The 21,427-nt window shown below is 40.2% G+C and overlaps 1 protein-coding gene across 2 annotated transcripts in view; it reads left to right on the forward strand.

Annotated features, from left to right (window-relative positions):
• Positions 1–611: 611 nt before the first annotated feature.
• The window catches only part of ALDH1A2 (aldehyde dehydrogenase 1 family member A2), a 73,365-nt gene continuing 52,549 nt past the window's right edge, over positions 612–21,427 (forward strand). The window contains exon 1 of one of the 2 annotated variants that reach the window (XM_032774117.1): positions 612–698. Coding sequence is in view for 1 of the 2 variants with exons in the window: in XM_032774114.1 (XP_032630005.1) it covers positions 2,830–2,946 (117 nt within the window). In the remaining variant the exon portion in view is untranslated. Of the gene's footprint in view, positions 699–2,787; positions 2,947–21,427 lie in introns of those variants that run through there. The other variant, XM_032774114.1, reaches the window with a different exon arrangement.

A 21,427-nucleotide genomic window follows, 5' to 3' on the forward strand; every position in this document is an offset into this window, starting at 1 on the left:
CCTTTGGTTCATTTTAAGGCAGTTTATGGAATATATCACTCATATGATAAAGCGCTGGCTCTGTGTTTTCGGTGTGGCATTATAAACTGCATTGCTAAATTTTTGAAATCACTGGTTCAAATTGTCACAGCTTGACAGTCCTGCCTATCCTATAAAAACACAAAATTATGAAGCCATCTTCACTGAGAGGAGAATAAAGGAAAGAAAGAAGCTAGACAAATATATTTTGACCTTCCTTTTTTGTTACACAGCTGGAACTGTTACTGTGGGTGAATTCACAGATCAGCGCTGTGGCCTATACACCACTGAAGTCCCACTTGAGCCCTCACATGACACATACCTTTTGCAGGCTCGCTGTGGAGGAGTGAAGTTCATCTTGTGTCCTTACATAACCCCTTTTGACACTCTATATTTGTATTTGCAAATTGTCCATGAACTGTGGCCATGTTTGTACAACAAAGAGCAATAAGGATTTGTGGACTCTGCAACCATGTAACAAAACCAGATTATATTGTTTATTCTTAGCTAATTCAATAAACAGAATAACCTGCTCTTTTCCTGGGTGCTTTGATGTGTATTCTTTGTCCTCAGTTCCAACAGAGGGCGATAGTTCTGCGGCGGGAGCTGACTATGGATATGAGCCACGTGGCCCAGTAGAGGGCAGCAGGCTAACAGAAGATGTTGCTGCCTGGACCCAGGTATCTGCTGCCGGCCTCTTTCTTCGGAGGATATTTGGTTTGCATTTATCACTGTCACGCCCTGCGATCCAGCCTCTTTGATGTAAGCGGCCGCAAAAAAGCTAGGCGATTTTGAGAAAATCGGTACATGCTGAGAATAAAGCTGGGAGCGATAGAAGGGAAAAAACACCAGGACCTGTTTACTCTGGTTCCCAAATTGCAGCAGCCTGGGAGACCAATGCAAGAAGAGGCAGGGTCCCTTTTCTGCAAAAGTATATGATGGGGAAGTGGAGATCCGTTTGGTTAGATCGCTTGAAGGGGAGGGAGAAAAGAGGATAAATAAAATAATTAGCAGATGAGAACAAGGGGCTGGGTTGTGCAAGGAAACCCCTTTCCTGTAGTGGGGTGTGATGCAGGTGGGGCAAGGGGAGCAGACCTCCATCTAGAAACAGATCAGGAGGGAAACCAGTTCTAAAGAAACTTTGGGAGTGTACCCTGTTGTCCCTCTAATATCCTGCCACCAACATGGCTACAAGTTGTATGATGTAATATCTGCCTCTTGGTCCAACTCTTGTTGACCAGAGACTAAAGCTTTCCAGCTTACACAGAGGGAAGAGCTCTATGTCAGCTCCAAGCGTGTGTCTCCTCAACAGGAGTTGGACTAATAAAAGCTATTACCTTACCCCACCTTTGCTAAGGGCAGGGCAGTGTGGGAAGAGGGGGCTGTTTCCTAGTAAAGAGGCAGGACTACCAGCATCTTCACTGGTATCAATTCCCCTACATTCTCCTAAGGTGGAAACAAAACGTGTGTCGGCGTGCGTCTGTGCTGTGCCCCTCGGGGGTACTTTTGAGTCTGTGTATATAAAAATAGTGTATGTATCTGTGTGTGTATGTCTCTGGGTCTGTGTGCGTATCTCCGCATCTGTCGGTGTGTATTTGTGGGTCTGAGTATCTGTGTGTGTGTCTCTGTTTATCTGTCGGTATATATATCCATGCCTCTCTGTGTGGGTCTGTCTGTCGGGGTGTATCTCTGGGTCTGAGTATCTGTGTGTCTCTGGATATCTGTCGACGTGTATCTGTGTGTACATCCGTGTCTGTGTGGGTCTGTCTGTTCGGGTGTATCTGTGTGGATCTGTCTGTCGGGGTGTATATCTGCGTGCGATTGTGTGTGTGTGTGTGTGTGTGTGTGTGTGTGTGTGTCCGTCCCGCTGCCTGCCTGGCTGTAGCTCTGTCTCTCCGTGTGTGTTGGTGTGCCTGGCTGGCTCTCCCTGCCCTACCCTGGCCGAGGGCAAGCCGGGGACTGAGCCGCTGCTCGGCGCTCTGGGCTGGGAGGGAAGCTGCTGTTGGCACAGGGCTGAGCCTGTCCCGCGGAGCTGGACCAGCAGCTGCTCCGGCCCCGGGCTGTGGGAAATGTTCCCCCGGCTGTGCGGGCTGCTCCAGGCCGGGAGCGCGGTGTCCTGTGCACAGGGGTGGCCCGGCCCTTGGGGATCCGGGGGCGGGGGTCGCCCCTGGCGCGGGTGTCCGCTGAGCCGTGCCTGCCCCCGGGCGTGGGGGCTGCCCCGCTGGGGCCGGGGCTCGTATCGCTCTGTCCTCCCCCCCTTGCCAGAGCGGCTCTAATGAGGTTCCCAAGTGCCCCCTGCGGCCGGGCGGCGGAGAGCCTGTGCGCCCCTCAGAAACCCGCTTTGATTTCCGCCGGGCTGCACCTAGCACCCGGCTGCTAATGCTCCTGCCCTAGCGCATTTCCCCTGGCATCCGAGCGCCGTTCGCCTGGGTGCCCAGCTGCTGGCTACCCGGCCCATGGGGGAGAGCCGGCTGAGCCTGCTCCCGCTCCAGCCTTGGCCGAGAGAAGAGACCTGTTGAGCGCTGATCTCCTGCGGTGTCTGCCAGCCTGGGGCTGAGGCTGAGCGGCTCATGGAAAGAGAGAGCATTTTAATTCTGTCAGCCTAGGTAGGATGGACCTGCCCCCCTGCCTCTGCCCTCATGGCCAATAAGAAGAGACCCGGCTTGACACCTGCCTATATACAGAGGACGAGAGCAAAATCTTCAGCACTGATCTGTGCAAGGGGGGGTGGGGGGAGGAAAAAAAGAAAAGGGGGGGAAAAGCCCAGGTCAGATAAGGGGGAACGTTTGTACTATAAAACCCCCAAAGACTATGACTTCCAGTAAAATTGAGATGCCAGGAGAGGTGAAGGCAGACCCTGCAGCTCTGATGGCATCTCTGCATCTGCTGCCTTCTCCCACTCTCAACCTTGAAATCAAATACACCAAGGTAAGTTGTGTTCGTTTATTCTGGCAGGAAGCTCACAGCTTTCCCCCCAGAAGAGGGATTTTGCTTAACATCGGTTCCAATGTGCCCTAACCGACTTCAGTGCAGAGATAAAAAACTGCCTTGAAACACTAATAAAGGAAACGGATTGTTGTAGCCCTGTAACCATCTGGAAAGCCAAAGGATAATAGAAAAGCAAATGAGATTTGCTGAGGTTGGCTGTACCATTTCTATGCTTCTTTAAATGTTGTTTTCCACAAAATTGCTCATTTTTTTTCAGTGTAGCGGTCAGTGCTTCCCTTGTATAGTTCAGTTGCTCCTGATGGAAATCAGAGAAACTTACATATACTTATACTTCTCTGTCAGAAAATAAACGTTTTCTTTCTTGAAATGGTCCATGTACCCCTGGGACTTTTTAACAATTCCTGGAGGGCTTTTAATCCTACCAGGTTGTTACAGCCTTGAAACAGGTCTCTTGACTAACTTCCTCAATATCTGAGTATGCCCTTGAAATGACATTGTTTAGAGGGCAAATTATCTTAATATTTAAGACATATAGTGTCATATTATATTTTCATTAAGAATTATCCAGTTGGTTCACTGTAGATACATACTCAGGATTTCTATATTACATTATAGAACTGAACAGTTTCCAGAGGCTAAAATAGGCTTTTAGACCAGTTGTTTGTAAATGCAAGTTCAATTTTTAAATTCGTTTTTATGTTTTGAATCTTTACACCTTTAGTACCTTGAACTGAAGTATGTTTTCATTCGTGTGGAGAAATATCAAATGCATTGTATGAATAGATTTCAATGTTTAAGGTTTTATTCCTAATTACTGAGTAACTTAATAGGAAAAGAAAACACATGGACATTAGAAAAAGGTGCTAACGTTTTTATCTACTGGAAATACACCTTCAGGTGTCTTAGCGCTGATAGGAAACCCATGTTGGCCAGTCCATTGTAATATTTTCTTTCCAATTATCACTTTAAAACCTTTTTTGTCTTTGTTTTTTTGAAGCTAGTGCCAAAACGAATTTGTTCTCTAATTTGTTATTTTTTCCATGTTTTAGAAGAATGTTTTAGGGGAAACTCAACTACTTTAGCCTTCATAATTTTTTAATGAGAAATGAGAGATACAAATTAAGAGTGTGTATATTTGTTTGTTTATAATTTTCCAGAAGGTAATTTAAATGAAAATAGAAAAAATATGTGGGTGTTTGAGGGTGATTGGTGTGTCAGTTGTAAGCACGATGATATTGAACAAATATTTGGCATGAATTTTATTTACCGCTTAAAGTTATTAGTTCTTGTATTATAAAATATGTGTCAGGTATTATGAGTACTCTGACTGATGTTGTGCTTATCTGAGACAATTTGTATAGTAATTGTATATACATTTCTCAACCTTATGCAACTGGGAAATTGGTTTAAAAATCTTTCACATGCAAATTTGTGAGTGACCATATGCTTCTTTTTTGTTTTAAAATATTACCAAGGAATATAAACTCTAATACTTTAGAATGAAAATGCCATAATCTCAGAAGTGTGTGAAATCTGACTGATTTTAGCCTAATAGTTGAAGTAAGAGAGTTCATTTTTCAGTATTAAAGCAACAACAAAAGTGTTTTACCAGAATTTGAAATATCAGGTAACTCGTGATTGCCCTTGAAGAAAGAAATTTGGTATAGAAAAGGTATCTTTAGTATTTTATTTGGCATGTCTTCTGTCTCTGTTTTTCTGTCTGTCTCTATCTCTTTCTCCTCCCCCTCCCTTTTCTTTCTCTCTGCAGGAAAGACAAGTGATTTATAGATAATTGGAGTCTTCAATTTGGAGTCTTGTCTTGGTCAGGACTTTTATCCAGGATCCACTTTCCCACCTATTACAAAGAAAAACAATCAGAAATGAAATAATGGATTGAAACTTGATTCTTTCATTTGGGGGAGGGGTCATTTCATGTCTTAAGTGACAAACAACTTCCATAAACAATAAATAATGCTAGACTAAAGCACTTTATAAAAAACTTGTAAAATCAGACATCTGTAAGCATTTCCAGCAGCCTCTTTCCTCTTGCTTGTTAGCTGAGACCTTTAAACACACAAGCAGTGCTCAGAATTCTTGAACTCCTTATTACAGTTCTCTCTGACTGTAAAGTCTTAACCATTTGGGAGTTAATTCTTTACATAAAATAAAGGTATTCATGGTAATACAGAGAAATTAAAGTTATTTGAAAATGTTTTTTCTACTTAAAGATTGCATTTCTGCTCTGTTTTAAATTCTAAATTTGAAAAATGCTTAGGAAATTTTGTTAAGTCTAAAAGCTATTAGACTTCCAGGGAGCCTTAAGTCAGAATCAATATAGATTTTAAAAATGTGCATCGAAAGAAAGTATCATTTTTTTACCCAGAAATTTTTAAAATAGTAGGATGTATATTATTTTCCCAGGAAAATACCACACTCTTAAGGACCATTGAGTGACATACATAAAATAAACACTGCTTGTGTTTGTGTGTTTAAAGTTGGATATATTTCCACTAGTTAGCAATCAAATATCATAAAATTGTTTCTGAACATCATTAAATGCTAGATGTAGTGAAATGAATCAGCAGAGAATGTTTGAGTTCTATCACATATACTTTTGCTCCATGCTTTGGAACATGCACACTGTACATTTCTTCACTGATCAGGAAGAAAAAAATATTTGCAATGACTCAGTTTCCTGAGGCGCAAATGCAGTTTTCTTTTAATGTATGCTGTAGTTTGCTCTGAATGCCATCCTCAGAAGAGAATGTAGTCTTATTTTTAAAAACTAGTCATAGAAATATATCCCCCTAGATCAGGCACTATAGAAAATGACTAATTTAATATGTAAATAATAGAAAAATGCTGGAAGAGAAACAGCCAGATTCTGTCCAGACTTAAACAAGATTAATGTCCACATGTAGACAGGCTTACAGGTTTAAGGTTAAATATCTCTCCTTCTGATGACACGCACTGGAACTGCTACGTGCAAGACACTCAAGATTTTCATTATAATTATTATTTTTTAAACTTGTTCTTCATTTCTGAGCCCCATATAAATATGTTGGGCGGGATCATTCCCCAAGGATCACCAGAGAGGAGAGTCTTCTGCTCTTGCATAGAAGCAAAGTCATTCTACAGTTCTGCTTTTCTGCCTTCCTCATCACCCTGCTCCAAACCTGTGGAGACCTCTGTCAGTCCAGGGATCCATGTGTAGGGAGGGGGCAGGCAGGAGGGAATACCAGGCTGATACACACCCTCTCCCTGGCAACAAGCAATGAATCCAGTTGTGTCATCTCCATGCTGGGAACTCCTCTAAAATGGGGTGTTCCAGGAGCATCAGATGTTGAGGGAAGCCACAGCAGTGAAGCCACGCCGTCTGAGCATTCTGAGCATGTAGTAGAACCCTGGAGATCTGTGTGCATGTAGGGGGACTCTGCGGTCTCCAGCATCTGAACCCCCTTATCATTTGATCTGTTCTTCTATCTAGTGTTTAAAAATAGACATGGAATTATTCCAATGGAACTATTTCCCCTTGCAGAGTTTTCCTCCCATAAGGCCACCTCTAGTGTTTTTTTCTGCAGGAATTCTTCATCTCTTGCTGCTGTGTAATCAATGCTATTTTATAGATAGGACTTCTGATGTTAGGTTTTAACCAATAAAACAACCCCAATTTGGAAAAAAAATGTGTTTATCCAATAAACACTGGAAAAATACCAGAAATGGTTACTCAATTTGTGTTGACTTCACCCCTTTCAGCAATATTGCTGATCCTGGCTTGTATCTAGATGGAGCAGTAATGGGGATTATGGGGATGTGATTTCTAATGTGTTGCGCATTAATTGGTCTGTGTAGTCCCTGCTGGTGGGCACTAAAGGTTCCCTGCTGCACTTTAACATAAATAGAACCTCAGAATTATGAACACCAGAATTACGAACTGACCAGTCAACCACACACCTCATTTGGAACCAAAAGTACACAATCAAGTGGCAGCAAAGACAAAAAAAAAAAAAGAAGAAAAAGAAAAAAGAAAAGGCAAATATTGTACATTACCTTGTTAAATGTAAACTACTAAAAAAGGGTGGGGAAGTTTAAGATTTGACCCGGTAAGAAAACTCTTTCTCTGCTTGTTTCATTTAAATTAAAATGGTTAAAAGCAAATTTTTCTTCTGCATAATAAAGTTTCAAAGCTGTATTAGGAATGTTGAATTGTAAACTTTTGAAAAAACCATAATGATTTCTTCAGAGTTCCGAACATTTCAGAGTTACAAACAACCTCCATTCCCAAAATGTACATAACTATGAGGTTCTGCTATAGTGCCATTTGAAACAGTGCTATGTTAAAGCTCAGTAGGGAACAAATGCACTGAATGCTAAACCAACCGTTCAATAACAAGGATAAAACTTAAACTAACACATAAGTCATTTTTATACATATAATAAAAATTAAAGTAGATCTGCTTAGTCAAGAATTTTGGGAAGTATCTCCACAAAAAATCTTCATTACAATATTAAAGAGAGACTCCCAAAAACCTGATTTTTGGACATCTACACAGAATTCAAAAATTGCTAAAAATAAACCCCGAAAAATAAAATTAATAGAGCCTTGTTAAATAGAAGCCCTATGTGCAGAGCATTGTCATAATGATTTTAATGTCACATTAACATGAAGGGACAGGGTCGGGTAGGGTGATTTGAGCAGGAATAAAGAGCCAGGACTCCTGGGTTCCTTTCCCAGCTCTGCCGTTGGCTTTGAGTGAACAGCCTCATCCTTGGTGTGTTTCACTTTACCTCTGTATAATGGGGATGATAATGCTCAAGTTGATGTTGAGTTCTAATTCTTGTTTGCATGGCATTTTTAGCTTGACCTTGAGCTTGAGTAAGAGATGCTAAATTAGGTCCCTTGAGATCCTCTGATAAAAGGACTGTAACAGGATGAAGTTGCTTTATTATGAAAAGAGTGAGTATATAGTTCTATTAATGGCTCTTTGTTCAGAAAGAATTATACATTAGGATTAGGTGAATAGACTGATGGCCATATTAAACCTGTAACAGGGATCGTCTTCCACTCCTAAACTATAAACTGAATTTAGGCCAGTTACAGTTCAGACAATTTAGCCAAACTGTAAACCCAGCCCTACAGTAAAGCAGTAAAATTACACAGTTTGTCCTAGGGATGGGCAAGTGACTTCTGGTGAAATAAGAACTGAACAGAAACATTTGAACTTCCAAAAAAGTAAGTGTTCAGGCTTTTTATTGGTTGATACTAAATTCTCTTGCCCATCTCCACTCCGTGACATTGCCTAGAATCCCTTTTCTGCGGGTTTTCTTGCCTGCCGGAGATTTTCAGAGTAATTTCTTGACCAAAATTCAGATTAGGGGTGGCAGGGAAGATGATTTATTTAGAATAACCTGAATGTGTTGAACTGAAGCAGAATGTTTGAAAAAATTCAGGTGAGTAGATTTCTCCCCAGCTACCTTTATCCTTTCTGGTAGCAGATCCTCTTTGGGTTGACGTGTCTTGTTTCATGTAAAAAATATATCAATCTATCTGTGTAACTGACCATTATTCGCTGGCTAATTTCTTGTAGATTTCTTGGTTGAAGTTGCTCTCGGGGAAGTATTTGAATGGGAAGGGGTTAGTGGCCTTGTGGGTCAGCTCAGCTGGAAGATTCCAGGAGTAGGCGGTGCCTGGATGAAAGACATCAGAGATGGGATCTGAGAAGTGGACAAATGGAACCCCTCAGTTCCTCTGTCCAGAGGGTTCAGTTGCAGAGATGCTGCACTCTGTGATGCTTTTCTCTCTGCCAGCCTGGGTCGCGGGTTGGCCACAGCTCTGCCAGTCTGCTCTCTGTGCCAGCATGGACTGGAAAAGTAGCTATTGGATTTGATGCTATGTGGATCCACAGGCCTAATCTCTCAGCATTAGGAGTATTCTGGAACTGACCAGTAGACCAACTGGTGTGTAACAATCTCCCACTGTGACCAGGTCTGTATGTTTCAGAGGAAGGCACACTGAACTGTGCAAAACTACATTGTGGTCTAAAGGGGAAATTTCTTCCTGACCCCTGATACTTTGAAGCTTGAGTATAGATAATACAATTGAAAATACTATTATTTCCATATAAATGTCTTTATCTGTTCTTAGACTCATAGAAGTTGGAGACCGAAAAGGCCTGTTAAGTTAGTCAGTTAATCCATCTGCCAGGCAATGCAGAATGCCCTCCCCACTCCTTAATCAAATCCTATACATGTTATTATCTGCAATAAACTGAATATAGTATTCCAGGTGAACACATTTATTCCACTGTATGTATCTTCTTCTGTTCACTTCTTTGTGCTACCCATTAAGATGTGTCTTCAATGAACTGTCCACAATAATGCCTAAATCCTTCTCCAGAGGTTACAACTAATTCAGATTCCATTAATTGTACTAGTAATTTAAATTCTTCCTTCCAATGTACACTGCTTTGCACTTACCTGTGATGAATTTCATCTGTTGTATTGTTTTCCAATTACCTAGTTAGGTTAGATCCTGATGGAATTTCTCACAATCCCTTCCAGTCGCTTGACTACTTTGAATATTTTTTACCTGCAGCCAATGCAACTCACTGTTAATGATCTAGTGAACAAAGATATTGATTGCCACTAGTCATAGTAATGATCTCAGGGCACCTTTCTATTAACCTCTTTCCACAGTGAGAATTGTCCATTTATTTCCACTCTTTGCTTCTTATCTCTTAACCAGTTTTTAATCCATGACAGGACTTTCTCTCTCACCATGTGGTTACTAACTTTCCTTAATAGCTTCTTGCAAAGGACTTTTTCATCAAAAGCTTTTTAAAAGTCTAAATAAATTATAATCACTGATTCTTCTCTGCCTATCATTTGAATAATTCTTTTCAAAGAACTCTTAACGGGTTACAGAGGCACAATGGTAGAATCTATATCAGTTTGCTCATATAGCCAAATGGTTCATAAAATATCACAGTTTTTTATGATTTTTCTCAACTATTTTTCCTTGTACTGAAACAAGAGATTTTGCATCACGTCATTTTTTTTAAATGACTGTTTTTCATTGTTTTAGCTTTTCCAGTATAAGAGTACCACTTCCTCCCTGAAGCAAACAAAACTAAAAGCACAGATGCAGAGACAAAGATACACAACTCAAGAAAATGAAAGATTGCATAGGCCAATGTGACTAATGCATTATTATAAATCAACATGGATGCATCAAAATTCAATCTGGCTGAAAGAGATGCATTGTGACAGTCCAATCGTGTATTTATTGAGAAGTACCACTATAATGGGGCTATGTAAAGACAAGGTATTTTTATTTATTATCAAAGAAAGTCAATTTCTTCAGCAAATTAAAGCTCTTGAGCACTTTCATGCTGTTTGCATATAAATCTCCCTCCACCTTCTTCTTTGGAGAGGCATCCTCAGTCAAGAGATGAGGGGTACCTAGGAACAAACACAAATAAGTGGCTAAACTGGCTACTTGAAGACTTTTAAACATTATTTGTATTTTATATAATATATTTAAATGATGTAGCTTAAAAAGTGATTGCTTTTTAAGGACCTAATCCTGCATTATTTGCACACTCATTACTAGTGAAGGGCTGGCTGCTCTGATTGTATATGAGCAGCTTGTTTCACCCAGAACACAAGAATTTCTGTACGTTGGACTGAGTCAAAAATCATAATAGCCCTGGCCAGTGTTTTCTGTTATTTTCAGTAACAATCTACACTATGTGTAGATAAATGTGACATTTATTTAAATTAATACAACGTGGTCAAATTTTTAGTGCACAAACAATTCCTTACTTAACTATGCAGTACAAATCGCCACATCAAAGTGAAACAAAGTCAACACTAAAATAGTCTCCAACAAAAAAAACAGAATTCCTCCGAATTCACTCTGAACCCTGCCCATAGGGTACCTGGTGAACTAGATTTTGCAACATGATCTGAAAGTCAATGCATTCAGGTGTTGCTGGACTGAAGTAGGAGTAATTTTCAGAGGGGAGGGCCCTCCAGTGAAAATTCCCTGACACTCGATCTGATCTCAACTTTTACATTGAAATACAAGGAGAGAGGCAAGCTCTGGGATACACAGGAATTAATCCATAAAGCAATTAGTAGGTCACAGTCAACACTCTAAATTGCACTTAGAACCTAAGTGGAAGCCAATGTGACCTACTGAACAGAGGTATAATGCAGTCCCTGCACACAAATGTATGCAATGGGCCACATTTTAATCCAGCTGCAATTTTCATGTGGTTTTCAGGTGTAGCCCATAGTAGAGTTGCAGGAATCGATGCTGGAGGTGGCAGTAGCATGGAGAATTGTAGTGAAGTCCAACTCTGAATGAAAAGGTTACCACCTCTTTGCCAAGCTCCGATGAAAAAAGAAGCACTCTTCACTGTTCACTGGACATCCAGCAGCAGGCAATGACTGAACATTCCTAAAATTGCAAACGTGGGTAATAAAAAGTGCTTTTCAAAACAAAGAAACTCCAAACACACCTCTCTCTATAAAACACTTTATCCATCGCTGAAGTGAATCCACTTCTGGGGTGCAACACATTAGCTGTGTAACAATGCAGAGCAACACAAGACAACAGTTTGAGACTGGAAGTGAAAAATACTAGCATCAATTGAACTTGGAGAGGATTTTAGGACGGTGAAATGTAATTACCCAAACTAAAATGTGACCATAACACAAAGGCTAACAACCCAAGCCTCCCCTTGCTCTCCAGATGAAAAATGCCACAGGATTTTAAATGACAGTGGTTGGTAAGGACCTCAAGTCTTCATTTCATCTGAAATATGACATCTCTAGCAGTACCATGCTGGGGCATTGTTTCAGTACTGGCTCAGTGGGAAGTATGCCACGTACTAAATCACCAACTCCACTTTTAGCAGCACCCTGGGATTTCCTAGGAGGTTTCTCATGCAATTATTGGCCATGCCTCAGCCTGATTAGGTTGTGAGATTTGAGGTAGGTTAGCATTTGGGGCTGCTTGTAAGATCTCCGAATTAATCTCTTTATAACTTATATGAAATGGTGGTACCTTTGTCTAATAGGTTGTTGTTTAAATAGAGTAGTAAAGAGCAGTCCCTCTGACAGGTATTTCCCCATTCTCTTCTGTGGTGAAGACTTATGACCCCCCTTCCTCCAGGCTCCCATTTTTTAATTTAGGTCCAGACTGCCTAGAAAGTCTTCTAGCTTTGTGTGCTTCCAGATATGGGTATTCAGCTTGAGACACCACAAAATCAGGGGCCAGTTCTGAAAATGTCAGTCTTAGCTTAGTCTGTGGCCTCCTTTATTCTCCCGTTCACAGCCAGGTTGTCTTGTGATCCTGCTGACTCTCCTAAAGCTGCTTTAAAAAAAAAAAAGTCTACACTTTATTTTTAATTTGCCTTTACATCTTCAGTATTTTCTCATCAAATACCTCAAAGCAGTTTTTTAATTTCCATTTTATATCTTGCTGCCTCTACATTTTATTTTCTCTTCTATTAGCATCACTTAGGCAGGATTGCTTTTGTTTTTATTAAGGATATTTTCTGGCCTGCTTAAACCCTTGTATCTTTCCGTTTAACCATCCCATTTGTTTTCTTGTCTCTTTTGTTTCCTTTTTTTGGCCTTGGGAATGCAAATCTTCTGTGACTCGTATACTTCGTAAGCCTCCATGCTGATTCTATGGATTTTAATTTCCTAACTTCAAGCAGGAGGTTTCTAACTTCCTTCCTTTTCTTAAAAAAAAATAAAAAAATCCTCTCTTGAAGTTTTAGTATCCCAGAGAGTAGTGCTTCTTCATGTGATCCTCTCCTGCAATGATACTGAAATTATTTATGTGGTAACTGTTGCTCAATGGTTCAGCTACAATTACTTCTTCAACGAACTCCTGTATGACAGGACTAAGTCAAGTGTGGGTTAGAATATAGAGAATTTTTTTTTTACACTCTCTTTCACAGCAGAATATTCACGTGGGTAATATGAGGTTATTATTCTAATAGCTTTTATTGCCTCCCTGTTCTTTTTCAAATTTAACTTCACAATTATTGTTCTGATCCAGAGGTCAGGACTATGCCCCTGATATTGTGTTTGTATTTTATGATCACAGATTTGTATCCACTGCTGAGTCTACCTCAGAGTCCTCTCTACTAAGACATTTTCGTTCAATAGAATTCATGGAATTCTTTATGTATGTGGCTACTCCCCCCATCTTTGCAGCCTAACCTGTCCTCCCTATGAAGTTTATAGCTAGAAATTATGGTATGCCACTGATTATTCTCACCCCACCATGTTTCAAACATGCCAGGGTTTTTTTCTCGCAGTGAGACAGTCCAGATCACCCATTTTTCTCTTAAGCTTTTTAGCATTGGTTTATAGGCACTTCTACTTTTATAACTGTAAGATGACTTGGATGAAAGCTGCAGGCTGACCAGCTGAAAAGCCTACAAAGCCTCTTCAACTAGATCACTATGGCATTTCCTGAGACATAGGACCTATTTCTCATTTACCACCCTGGCAGTGCAAAAGGTCTTAAAATGGAAGTAAGTTATATTTACAGCCACTTTAAGCCCCCTTTATGCTGCCACAGTGATGTAAAGGGGCTTGGAGAATCAGGGCTCATGGACCTGAAAAGAGGCATTTTATTTTGCATTTTGAAATCTAACAAGAGTGTTGTCGCTGCTCTTTTTGATCCATTTTAGAAGTGCCTTCCTCAGATCCCACCACTTGCCACTGTGCATCTCCACCAAGCACCAATTTACCTTATCATGCGAAATCTCTATTTCCTCCGAATTGCTCTGAATGCTAACCAACATTAAGCCATCTGTATAGGTTAACTTAATGGAGTGGGTAGAAATGAACAGTGTAATGGGCTGTCCACCTGTTCAAATCAAGGAAAAAGGAGAACTTTCTTTAATGGTTCCCTCTTCTTTCAGCTGGAAAGTGTGGTTCTAGCAATTTCTGTACTGGGGCACCCTGAAAGCTCTGACAAGAACTTACAGCTCCTGAAGCTAACAAAGGGGCTCATCCAAAGCCCCCACAAGTTAGCAAGTCTTCCCATTGAGTCCAGAGGAGTAGGCCCAAATAGGAGCCAATAACTGAACCCAGGATCATCCTGTTCAGGGACCTACAATGGTCTTCACTTGTTTAACATTGTTTTTCTTTAATTGTAATTTTTGCAAACTTAAAATACCTGATCCAGCTGTTTTTCTTCCTAGGTGCCTGAGGTGCTGAGGCTACCATTACGCTGTGTCTGTGGCATATCTTAATAAGATTTCAGCCCTGACTTCTCCGTCACCCATGAGACTTTCTTGGGCTTTCCTCCTTGTCTCTACCATAATTCCCCAGCCACTTCTACTAAGGGTCTGATCCAAAGCCCATTGAAGTCAATGGGACTCTCTCCATTGACTTCACTGAACTGGAGCAGCTCTAATTCCCCACCTGTACCTTTTAGGCAAGCAGCCCAGGTCTCAACTGGCTGTCTGAGGCTCCAGAGCAACGTGTCTGTGCTGTGCTAACCTGGTTCTACTGGTCTGAGCCCTTTGATAGTCATTTTAAAACCATTTGTTATTTTGGTAAAGACATTTTTACCTAAAATCATTCCAGTGCAATAAATAATACTCAGCCCTTTCCCTCCAAGGATCTCGAATCTTCTAACAAACATCAATTACTTCAGCCTCCCACCATCCCTGGGAGACTCGTGAGTGTTAGGTCTGTTTTACAGCTAGGGAAGCTCAGGCCTGAAAGGTGGTCATGGTGATCAAGGTTATACAAGTCAGTATTGGAGTCAGGATTCAAATCCAGCTCTCCTGACTTCCCCATCCCTCACTGCATCAATTAGACCATGTGTTTTCCTGGTCTTTGAATAGAGAAATGGCATATTTTAAATAGTCCAAGTGGCGAGTTCTCTAAATTACTTCCTCTGCAGAGATGCATGAGTATCAAAGACCTGAGAGACAGTCATAACACTGGAGACAAATTAACAGGCTGAGAGCCCTGGACAAGACAATGCACTTTTGGAATTGGGCTGCTTCCTCAAATGCTCAGAAGGTTGAACTTAGTGTATTATATATTGTGCATGCACGCACGCGCACAAACACACACAAGCAATATTACATTTACTTTCTGCTCTTTACCGCTTCTTTATGTAGCACAAAAATGGACTCAGTGTTTGGGGGTTTTGCTGCTGCTGTTCATTAGAGATATTAGGTTCAGATTTTGTTTGGAGATCTGAATAATCAGATCTCATGAGGCTGTCCCCTGAAATGCTACCCCCCTTTTTATATTTCTATAAGTATCAGAGTTCTTTCTGGTGGCAGGATGTGGAGAAGAAGACCTGCAGCTAAGGTCATTCCCACTTGAGACATCATTATTCAGGTCCTCCAAAGATTTTAATAAGATCCTCCTTTTTTCTTCCTTTCTTTTTAAAGGGGGGCGGGGAGGCCCTGATATTTAATATGAACAGTACCCCAACCCCACAGACAGAGATATCCAGAAACTGGAACAGCTCAGCGCCACCCACCCCCATCTACCCAGGTGGGCCAGACTGCATAGAGCTTTTGGGGCCAGATCCTCAGCTGGTGTAAATCAACATAGCTCCATCTAGTCCCTGATAATTTTTTTAGATCAGTCTATGATAGTCTCTGTATCTCTCACAGCTTTTTTTAATGAACTCATTTTGAAAGAAAGCTGTTTTTATGGCAGCCTGACTTTCCCTCCAGTTACACATGGAGTAAGAACAAATTGCTTTTCTCTTTTGGGTTCATCTCTCTAAATAAGAGTGTGGGCATGCACACACGCAGAGGACTTGATAAAGGCTTCTGACCAGGAAATCAGTTACCTGTTTTCACAAAGTGGCTCTCTGTGACTGAGAACCTTTGTAGTCAGCTCTTCCATCTGTTTGCCTAAATGGTCTTAAGGGAGACTAAAAGCAGTGAACCTGGAATAACAACGTTTGACTTCTACTAGGCCCTCTGAGAGTTCAGTTATTACTTAATGGATTGAATTGGCGACATATCCTATACCAGATAACAGTCAAGGGTTGTATTAAATTAACCTTTGCAAATGGGTATTTCTTGGTGTGCGCTTTAGAGCAGGTTAGTTATAGGGCTACATGTGCTAGCTGTAATTAATATGGCTCTTCATGCTTCTACATGCTGATACGTATTTGCACTGTCTGCGTGAAAAATTTCTCAGATTAAAGCCTTGATGGTGGTTCTAGCCATTTAGCGATTAAGTGTCACTGTGTTCACTACATTGAGCATAAATCCTGTCTTGTAAACAGCAAGGAGACTAATGAGCTTTGCCCACATTCTGGTATCGTTACAAGGGGTTCCAGCAGAGTAAAAGGGGAGTCGTTTGGAGAGAGGAAGAGAAACAGTGATTTGAAAGCAAATGGAAAAATTCTCAGGATTAGATAAATGAACTTGTGTGTAGGAAAGGCATTGTACTTACAAGACTTATAACCCACTCTGGTCACTTAGGGAAATCTCTGGGTTGTGGGGTCTTAGTCCCTATTGTAAAAGCTGCTTGTTTGGTAAAAGGTGAGGCTTATGTTTTTAATTTACACACCTAAAATTATTAGTCTGCTTCTATTTAGAGGTAAATAAAAGAGCTCATTTTTCATGCGGGCCATAATGAATAGCTCACAATTATAAAAAGACTAGTGTTAAACACCATTAAATATTGGTATGATTTTGTTATACCCCTAAGTGTTTTATTTGCTCAGCACTGTAATCAGCTCCTGCAAGAACTCTTCACATCCAATTTTCGTCTTAGCACCACAGTGTACCTTGGGGTGTAAATCTGTCAGATATCCAAACACAGTGGGATACTTTTGACAGCTTAATCCCAGCCTTCCCCAATCAGCCTTATGGATAATAGAAAGTAAGTCGAATGGACTGTTCCAGTTTTCTATTTGTGGCCTCAATAGCTAATTGACTGATACAACTGAAGGAGAAATCAAAATTGAACTCTGAGGCAAGGGACTCTAACTAAAGTTTTATTTTCTTCAAGAGAGACCATGTTTAAAATAAACAAATCAAAATTCCCGAGCTCATTTGTTGGAAAGAAATGCCCCTGTTCATCTGTGCCTCTGAGCAAGGAGATTCCCTTGTTTTTTTGGAGAAGAGGAGAGATGATGTGCTCTATATCTTTTTGAAGTGCAATTGATGAAAGAGTTTCCAAATTAGTCTTTTGGGAATTACTTCACACCTGCATCTAACAAACACAACAACTTTTTTTAAAGGCTTTCACCAAGGATGTCATGGGTGGTATTCCTTACAGTATAAGTGGTACATAATGTGACGTAACTTAATGCTGATGATGCCAAGCTATTCTCTTTCTGAAGCCCATTAATGACATCCCATTTTCAGGAAGACTAATATTCCTGCATAGTATCCTAGAGATAAGTGACAGTTTAACCAGTGTAATAATGAATGGTACCAGACCCAGAAATGAGCCCCAGGAATAAGGGCCTCCAGATCTTTGAGAAAGTTCAGATTTAGATCTAGACTTTGTGGCTTGGGGTCTTCAGTTATAACCAGTCTAGGAAGTCAAAAAATCACGTGCATGTATCTTATTAGATGTATTAGTGAATATCATGATTACTAGATATATCAGTGAATGCACTTTGGGTAGAACAGAGTTAGTGTAAACTTTAAAATGTATAGATGTTCCACAGAAATCCAATCAGGCTGATAAATATTCAGCTTGATCTTATATATCCCTGAAGTGCTGACAATTAGAACAGTTAATCCAAGGTTGTATTCCTAAATGCTTTTTAGACTGTCTGGTTTTTCACTTTTAGGTAATTTTTGCACTGCAGGACCTACAATAAAAGGAAGTTTCACTGGTATCATTTAGCAAATACATTCAAAATGCTCTAACAGAAATATTTGCAAACATTAAGTAGGTTAGTGGGATACTAGTGGGGAAAATTTTTCCAGAAGCTATGACTGTTCACTTGGGTCTAATATAGACTTAGCACTTTGCAGGTCAGTGGCTCTGCTATTTGTCTCTGACCTAACAGATCTGGAGTTCTTCACATCAAAACCAAGTCTTGCTGAGCTGAGATCAAACGTGCTAAGGTAAGGATCCTGCCAGTGATTTATCATGCCAGGGAGAGTGATCAGGCCATATGGGGCCACTGCAAATGAAGTTGACATTCCAGCAATTTCTCATATGTGATTATAAAGTGATTTTTTCATATGGGACTTTCAAGTCAAACTGAACTCTTCCATGACGTTTTTCTGAGGGCAGAGTTGTCTGTAATGTTCAAGATCTTAGTAGGAGTAAATACTTACCTAGACCAGCTAAAATGTGGCCTAATTTGTAAGCAACACCGTGCACTTTGGTAATGAACATGTGAAATAGGAAATAGTTAATTACAAACAATTTTGAAGACTAATGTTGCTGTCTTCATTTAAATATTAGAATCATTCTCCCATGCAAAAATGAACACATAATTCTGTTCTGTATTATTATTTAACTACCAAATCAGTGCTGAGATGCACAATAACAAACACAGCACCCAAGTATCTATGCATGATTCAGGGAAAACATGCTATTCAATTTTAGATTCATTTCTAAAAAAATCCCTTATCTGAATAGTCCTTATGCCCACTGCCTAAAATGACAGTCCTTTTATAAGGATACTGGTGAGAGGAAGGGTTTCCAAAATTGGTTTCTTTATTGCCACAACTTCATTAAAGTTCAGTGACAGCTCAATAATTGATTTTTCAAAACAAATACCTCCTCCCTCCCACCAATGCCCAAAAATGAATTTTTAGAAATCTCTCACCATTTAATTTGTAGGTCTCAGTAAATGCAATCAACCAGATGACCTTGTGACCTAAACATATTTTTTCCCCTCACATGTAACCAAATTTGCAGTTACTTGTTCACGAGTGACTTTTCTTTTCTCTAAATGACAGATCCAGTGCATAATAAATGCTTCAGGAATCCTAGTTTCCAACAAAACCCTTTCTGATGTAGGGCAGATTAAGACAGTGGAGAGTTTCACCAGAAATTAAAGAGAGAGCCCCACTACTGAAAGCGTGACTGAAAGTTTTGTTAGGATTACATGAAATATTAGCTGGATTAGAGCAAGTGTAATTGTTCCTGTATTGTGCTACTATCAGCAGATAAATTCTTCATTAAATGAAAAGGTGCAAATTACTTTGAGAAAAGCAATTACTTCCAGCGCTGCATGTAAAATTGTGTTTATAGATTCTAATAATATAGCCAAAACGAATAAGATGTTTCTGATCTGTTACAAAGACAGTGTAACAAACAATGCACTTTGATATATTTTCCTGCCGTACAGTAATTTTCTGGAAGAACCATAAGCAAAATTAATCCCTTTAGTATGACTGAATTAAAATAATGGCTGCTTCATCAGCATGTACCACAGTGAGAAACTCAAATAGAAAAGGGTATAATCGCTGTTTGGCAGACTAGGTTTTATGCAGGAAATACTTGTGAAGGAAACAAGTTAAGTAAGCATGCTACTACTGCATGTTGTTAAGACATACTTAATCTCCTCAACTAATTACTCAAACCTCCTAATTCAAAATCATATAAACAAAAACATTTAGATAAGCTGGATGTTTTTTCAAATAGGTGTCCCCTATGGCTTAGAAAATAAACACGACAGGTCTCCCCTGGTCTGATGTGTTGCCATTTGCAAAAGACCAGACTCAACTCTAAGAAAGACAGAAGACTAATTAAGCCAGGGAGATAGGCAGATCAAACATTTGGTGTGAGGATTTTGTTTCATAGGGAGAAGAAAAATCATGTTAAATTCCACTTGCACAACCGATTAACAGGAGGTTGTCAGACCCCATCAGTGTCTCCCCCTACTACTCAGGATTTGAATTTCCCACAGAACATCTCCTCAAGCCACAGCTACTTCTGACTCTACCATTTTAACTCAATTGACATTACAATGGAGTAACTACTGATTTACACTGGTATAGGTAAGAACAGGATCTGGCCCTGAAACCCTGTTCTCAAGATATTGATGTACTTTACTATTTTAAAACTTAAATCCTGATCCAGACCCCAATGCAGTGAATGGAAAGACTGTCATTGACTTCAATGGATTTTGGATCAAGCCCTTGTTGTTTGAGGATTATATCCAGAAAGCTATAGGCCCCAATCTGAGCTATCCAGACGCACTGCACTTGAGATAGGCCTCAAAGGGGTGGTAAAGGTGATTCTACTCCATTTCAATCCATCCCAATCCATGGAACTGCTGGGGGCAGTTCAGCTGTCAGCATAAGTTAGCAGATCCATTGTGGTCATTGCGGCACCAAAGATCATGAGTCTGGCCACACGCTTCCTGCCCCTAATGTGCCCCCTACACCAGAGGGACCCCCAGCTGGTCACCTAGACCAACTTAAAGCTTTATTTGTGTCACCATTATGGTGCAAAGTACCTTATTGGGGCTGGGGATTGGGCTCAGAGATGGAATGACTTGATCATGAATTTACTAGTCTGCAGAGCTTGATGCAAGACGCATCTTGTCTGACTCTGGAAGTCTTCCCCTGGGCCCAGTCCTTGTCCTTGCTCATGGTCTCATTGGGAGAAATCTTGACTCTACTGAAGTCAAGGCAAGTTTTGCCTTCATTGACTTCAGTGCGGCCAGAACTTCACCCACTGACTTTATCTTGGACTTATTGGTTGAATAAAGGCTGCAATATGGGGCTTCTTTTGATGGTTTGGATCACTATATAGAGAGAAGCTGTTTGTCCCATCAGTTGTGTAAAGTTTAATGTCTCACTTGCTTGTAATTAAAATAAAATCTCTGAGACTTGAACCAGATTAAGATGGAATCATTCTTACATGATGGAGGCAGGGGGAACTGTCTTTGTCAGTAGAAAACTAAATTCTTCTCTTTGAAATATGACCTAAAGGACAATGTTAAAACAAAAATAATGGGCCAAATCCTTTCCCAGTCTAACGAAGCTAATGGAGGGTACATTAAATTGTCCCAGTATATTTCATAAAGATCTTATCTGTTGTGCACAACACTTTAGATTATTCAGAAGAGAAATTTTAAAAATTAGTTTACTTTTTACCTCAAGTGTTTTGCATTTCAGCCAGTAGTGACAATGAAACTGGGCTGATCAGTGTCACTTTCACTGTATCGGTTTCTTGGCAATTCGCCCCTCTGAGTCTTATACTTTAGTCCCTAGCTGTAAATGTTTTAAATTTCCCAATCGATACATTTTGGATTTTAGATATTTTGTATCTTGTGTTTCTTAATAAAACCTAAATTTGAGTTAACAAGTGAAAACCCCATTCTATGGCAGTGTTTCCTTAAAGGCTATGACAACTTGTTCCTGGCTCTACATCCAACTTAGAGCTGGGAAAAATCCCACCTGGTAAAAAAAGATCACTTTTCTTCCTTTAGAAATCTCTTCTTATTTGGGATGTCAGG

This window comes from Chelonoidis abingdonii, chromosome 9 (assembly GCF_003597395.2).
Source record: "Chelonoidis abingdonii isolate Lonesome George chromosome 9, CheloAbing_2.0, whole genome shotgun sequence".
NCBI lineage: Eukaryota > Metazoa > Chordata > Testudines > Testudinidae > Chelonoidis > Chelonoidis abingdonii.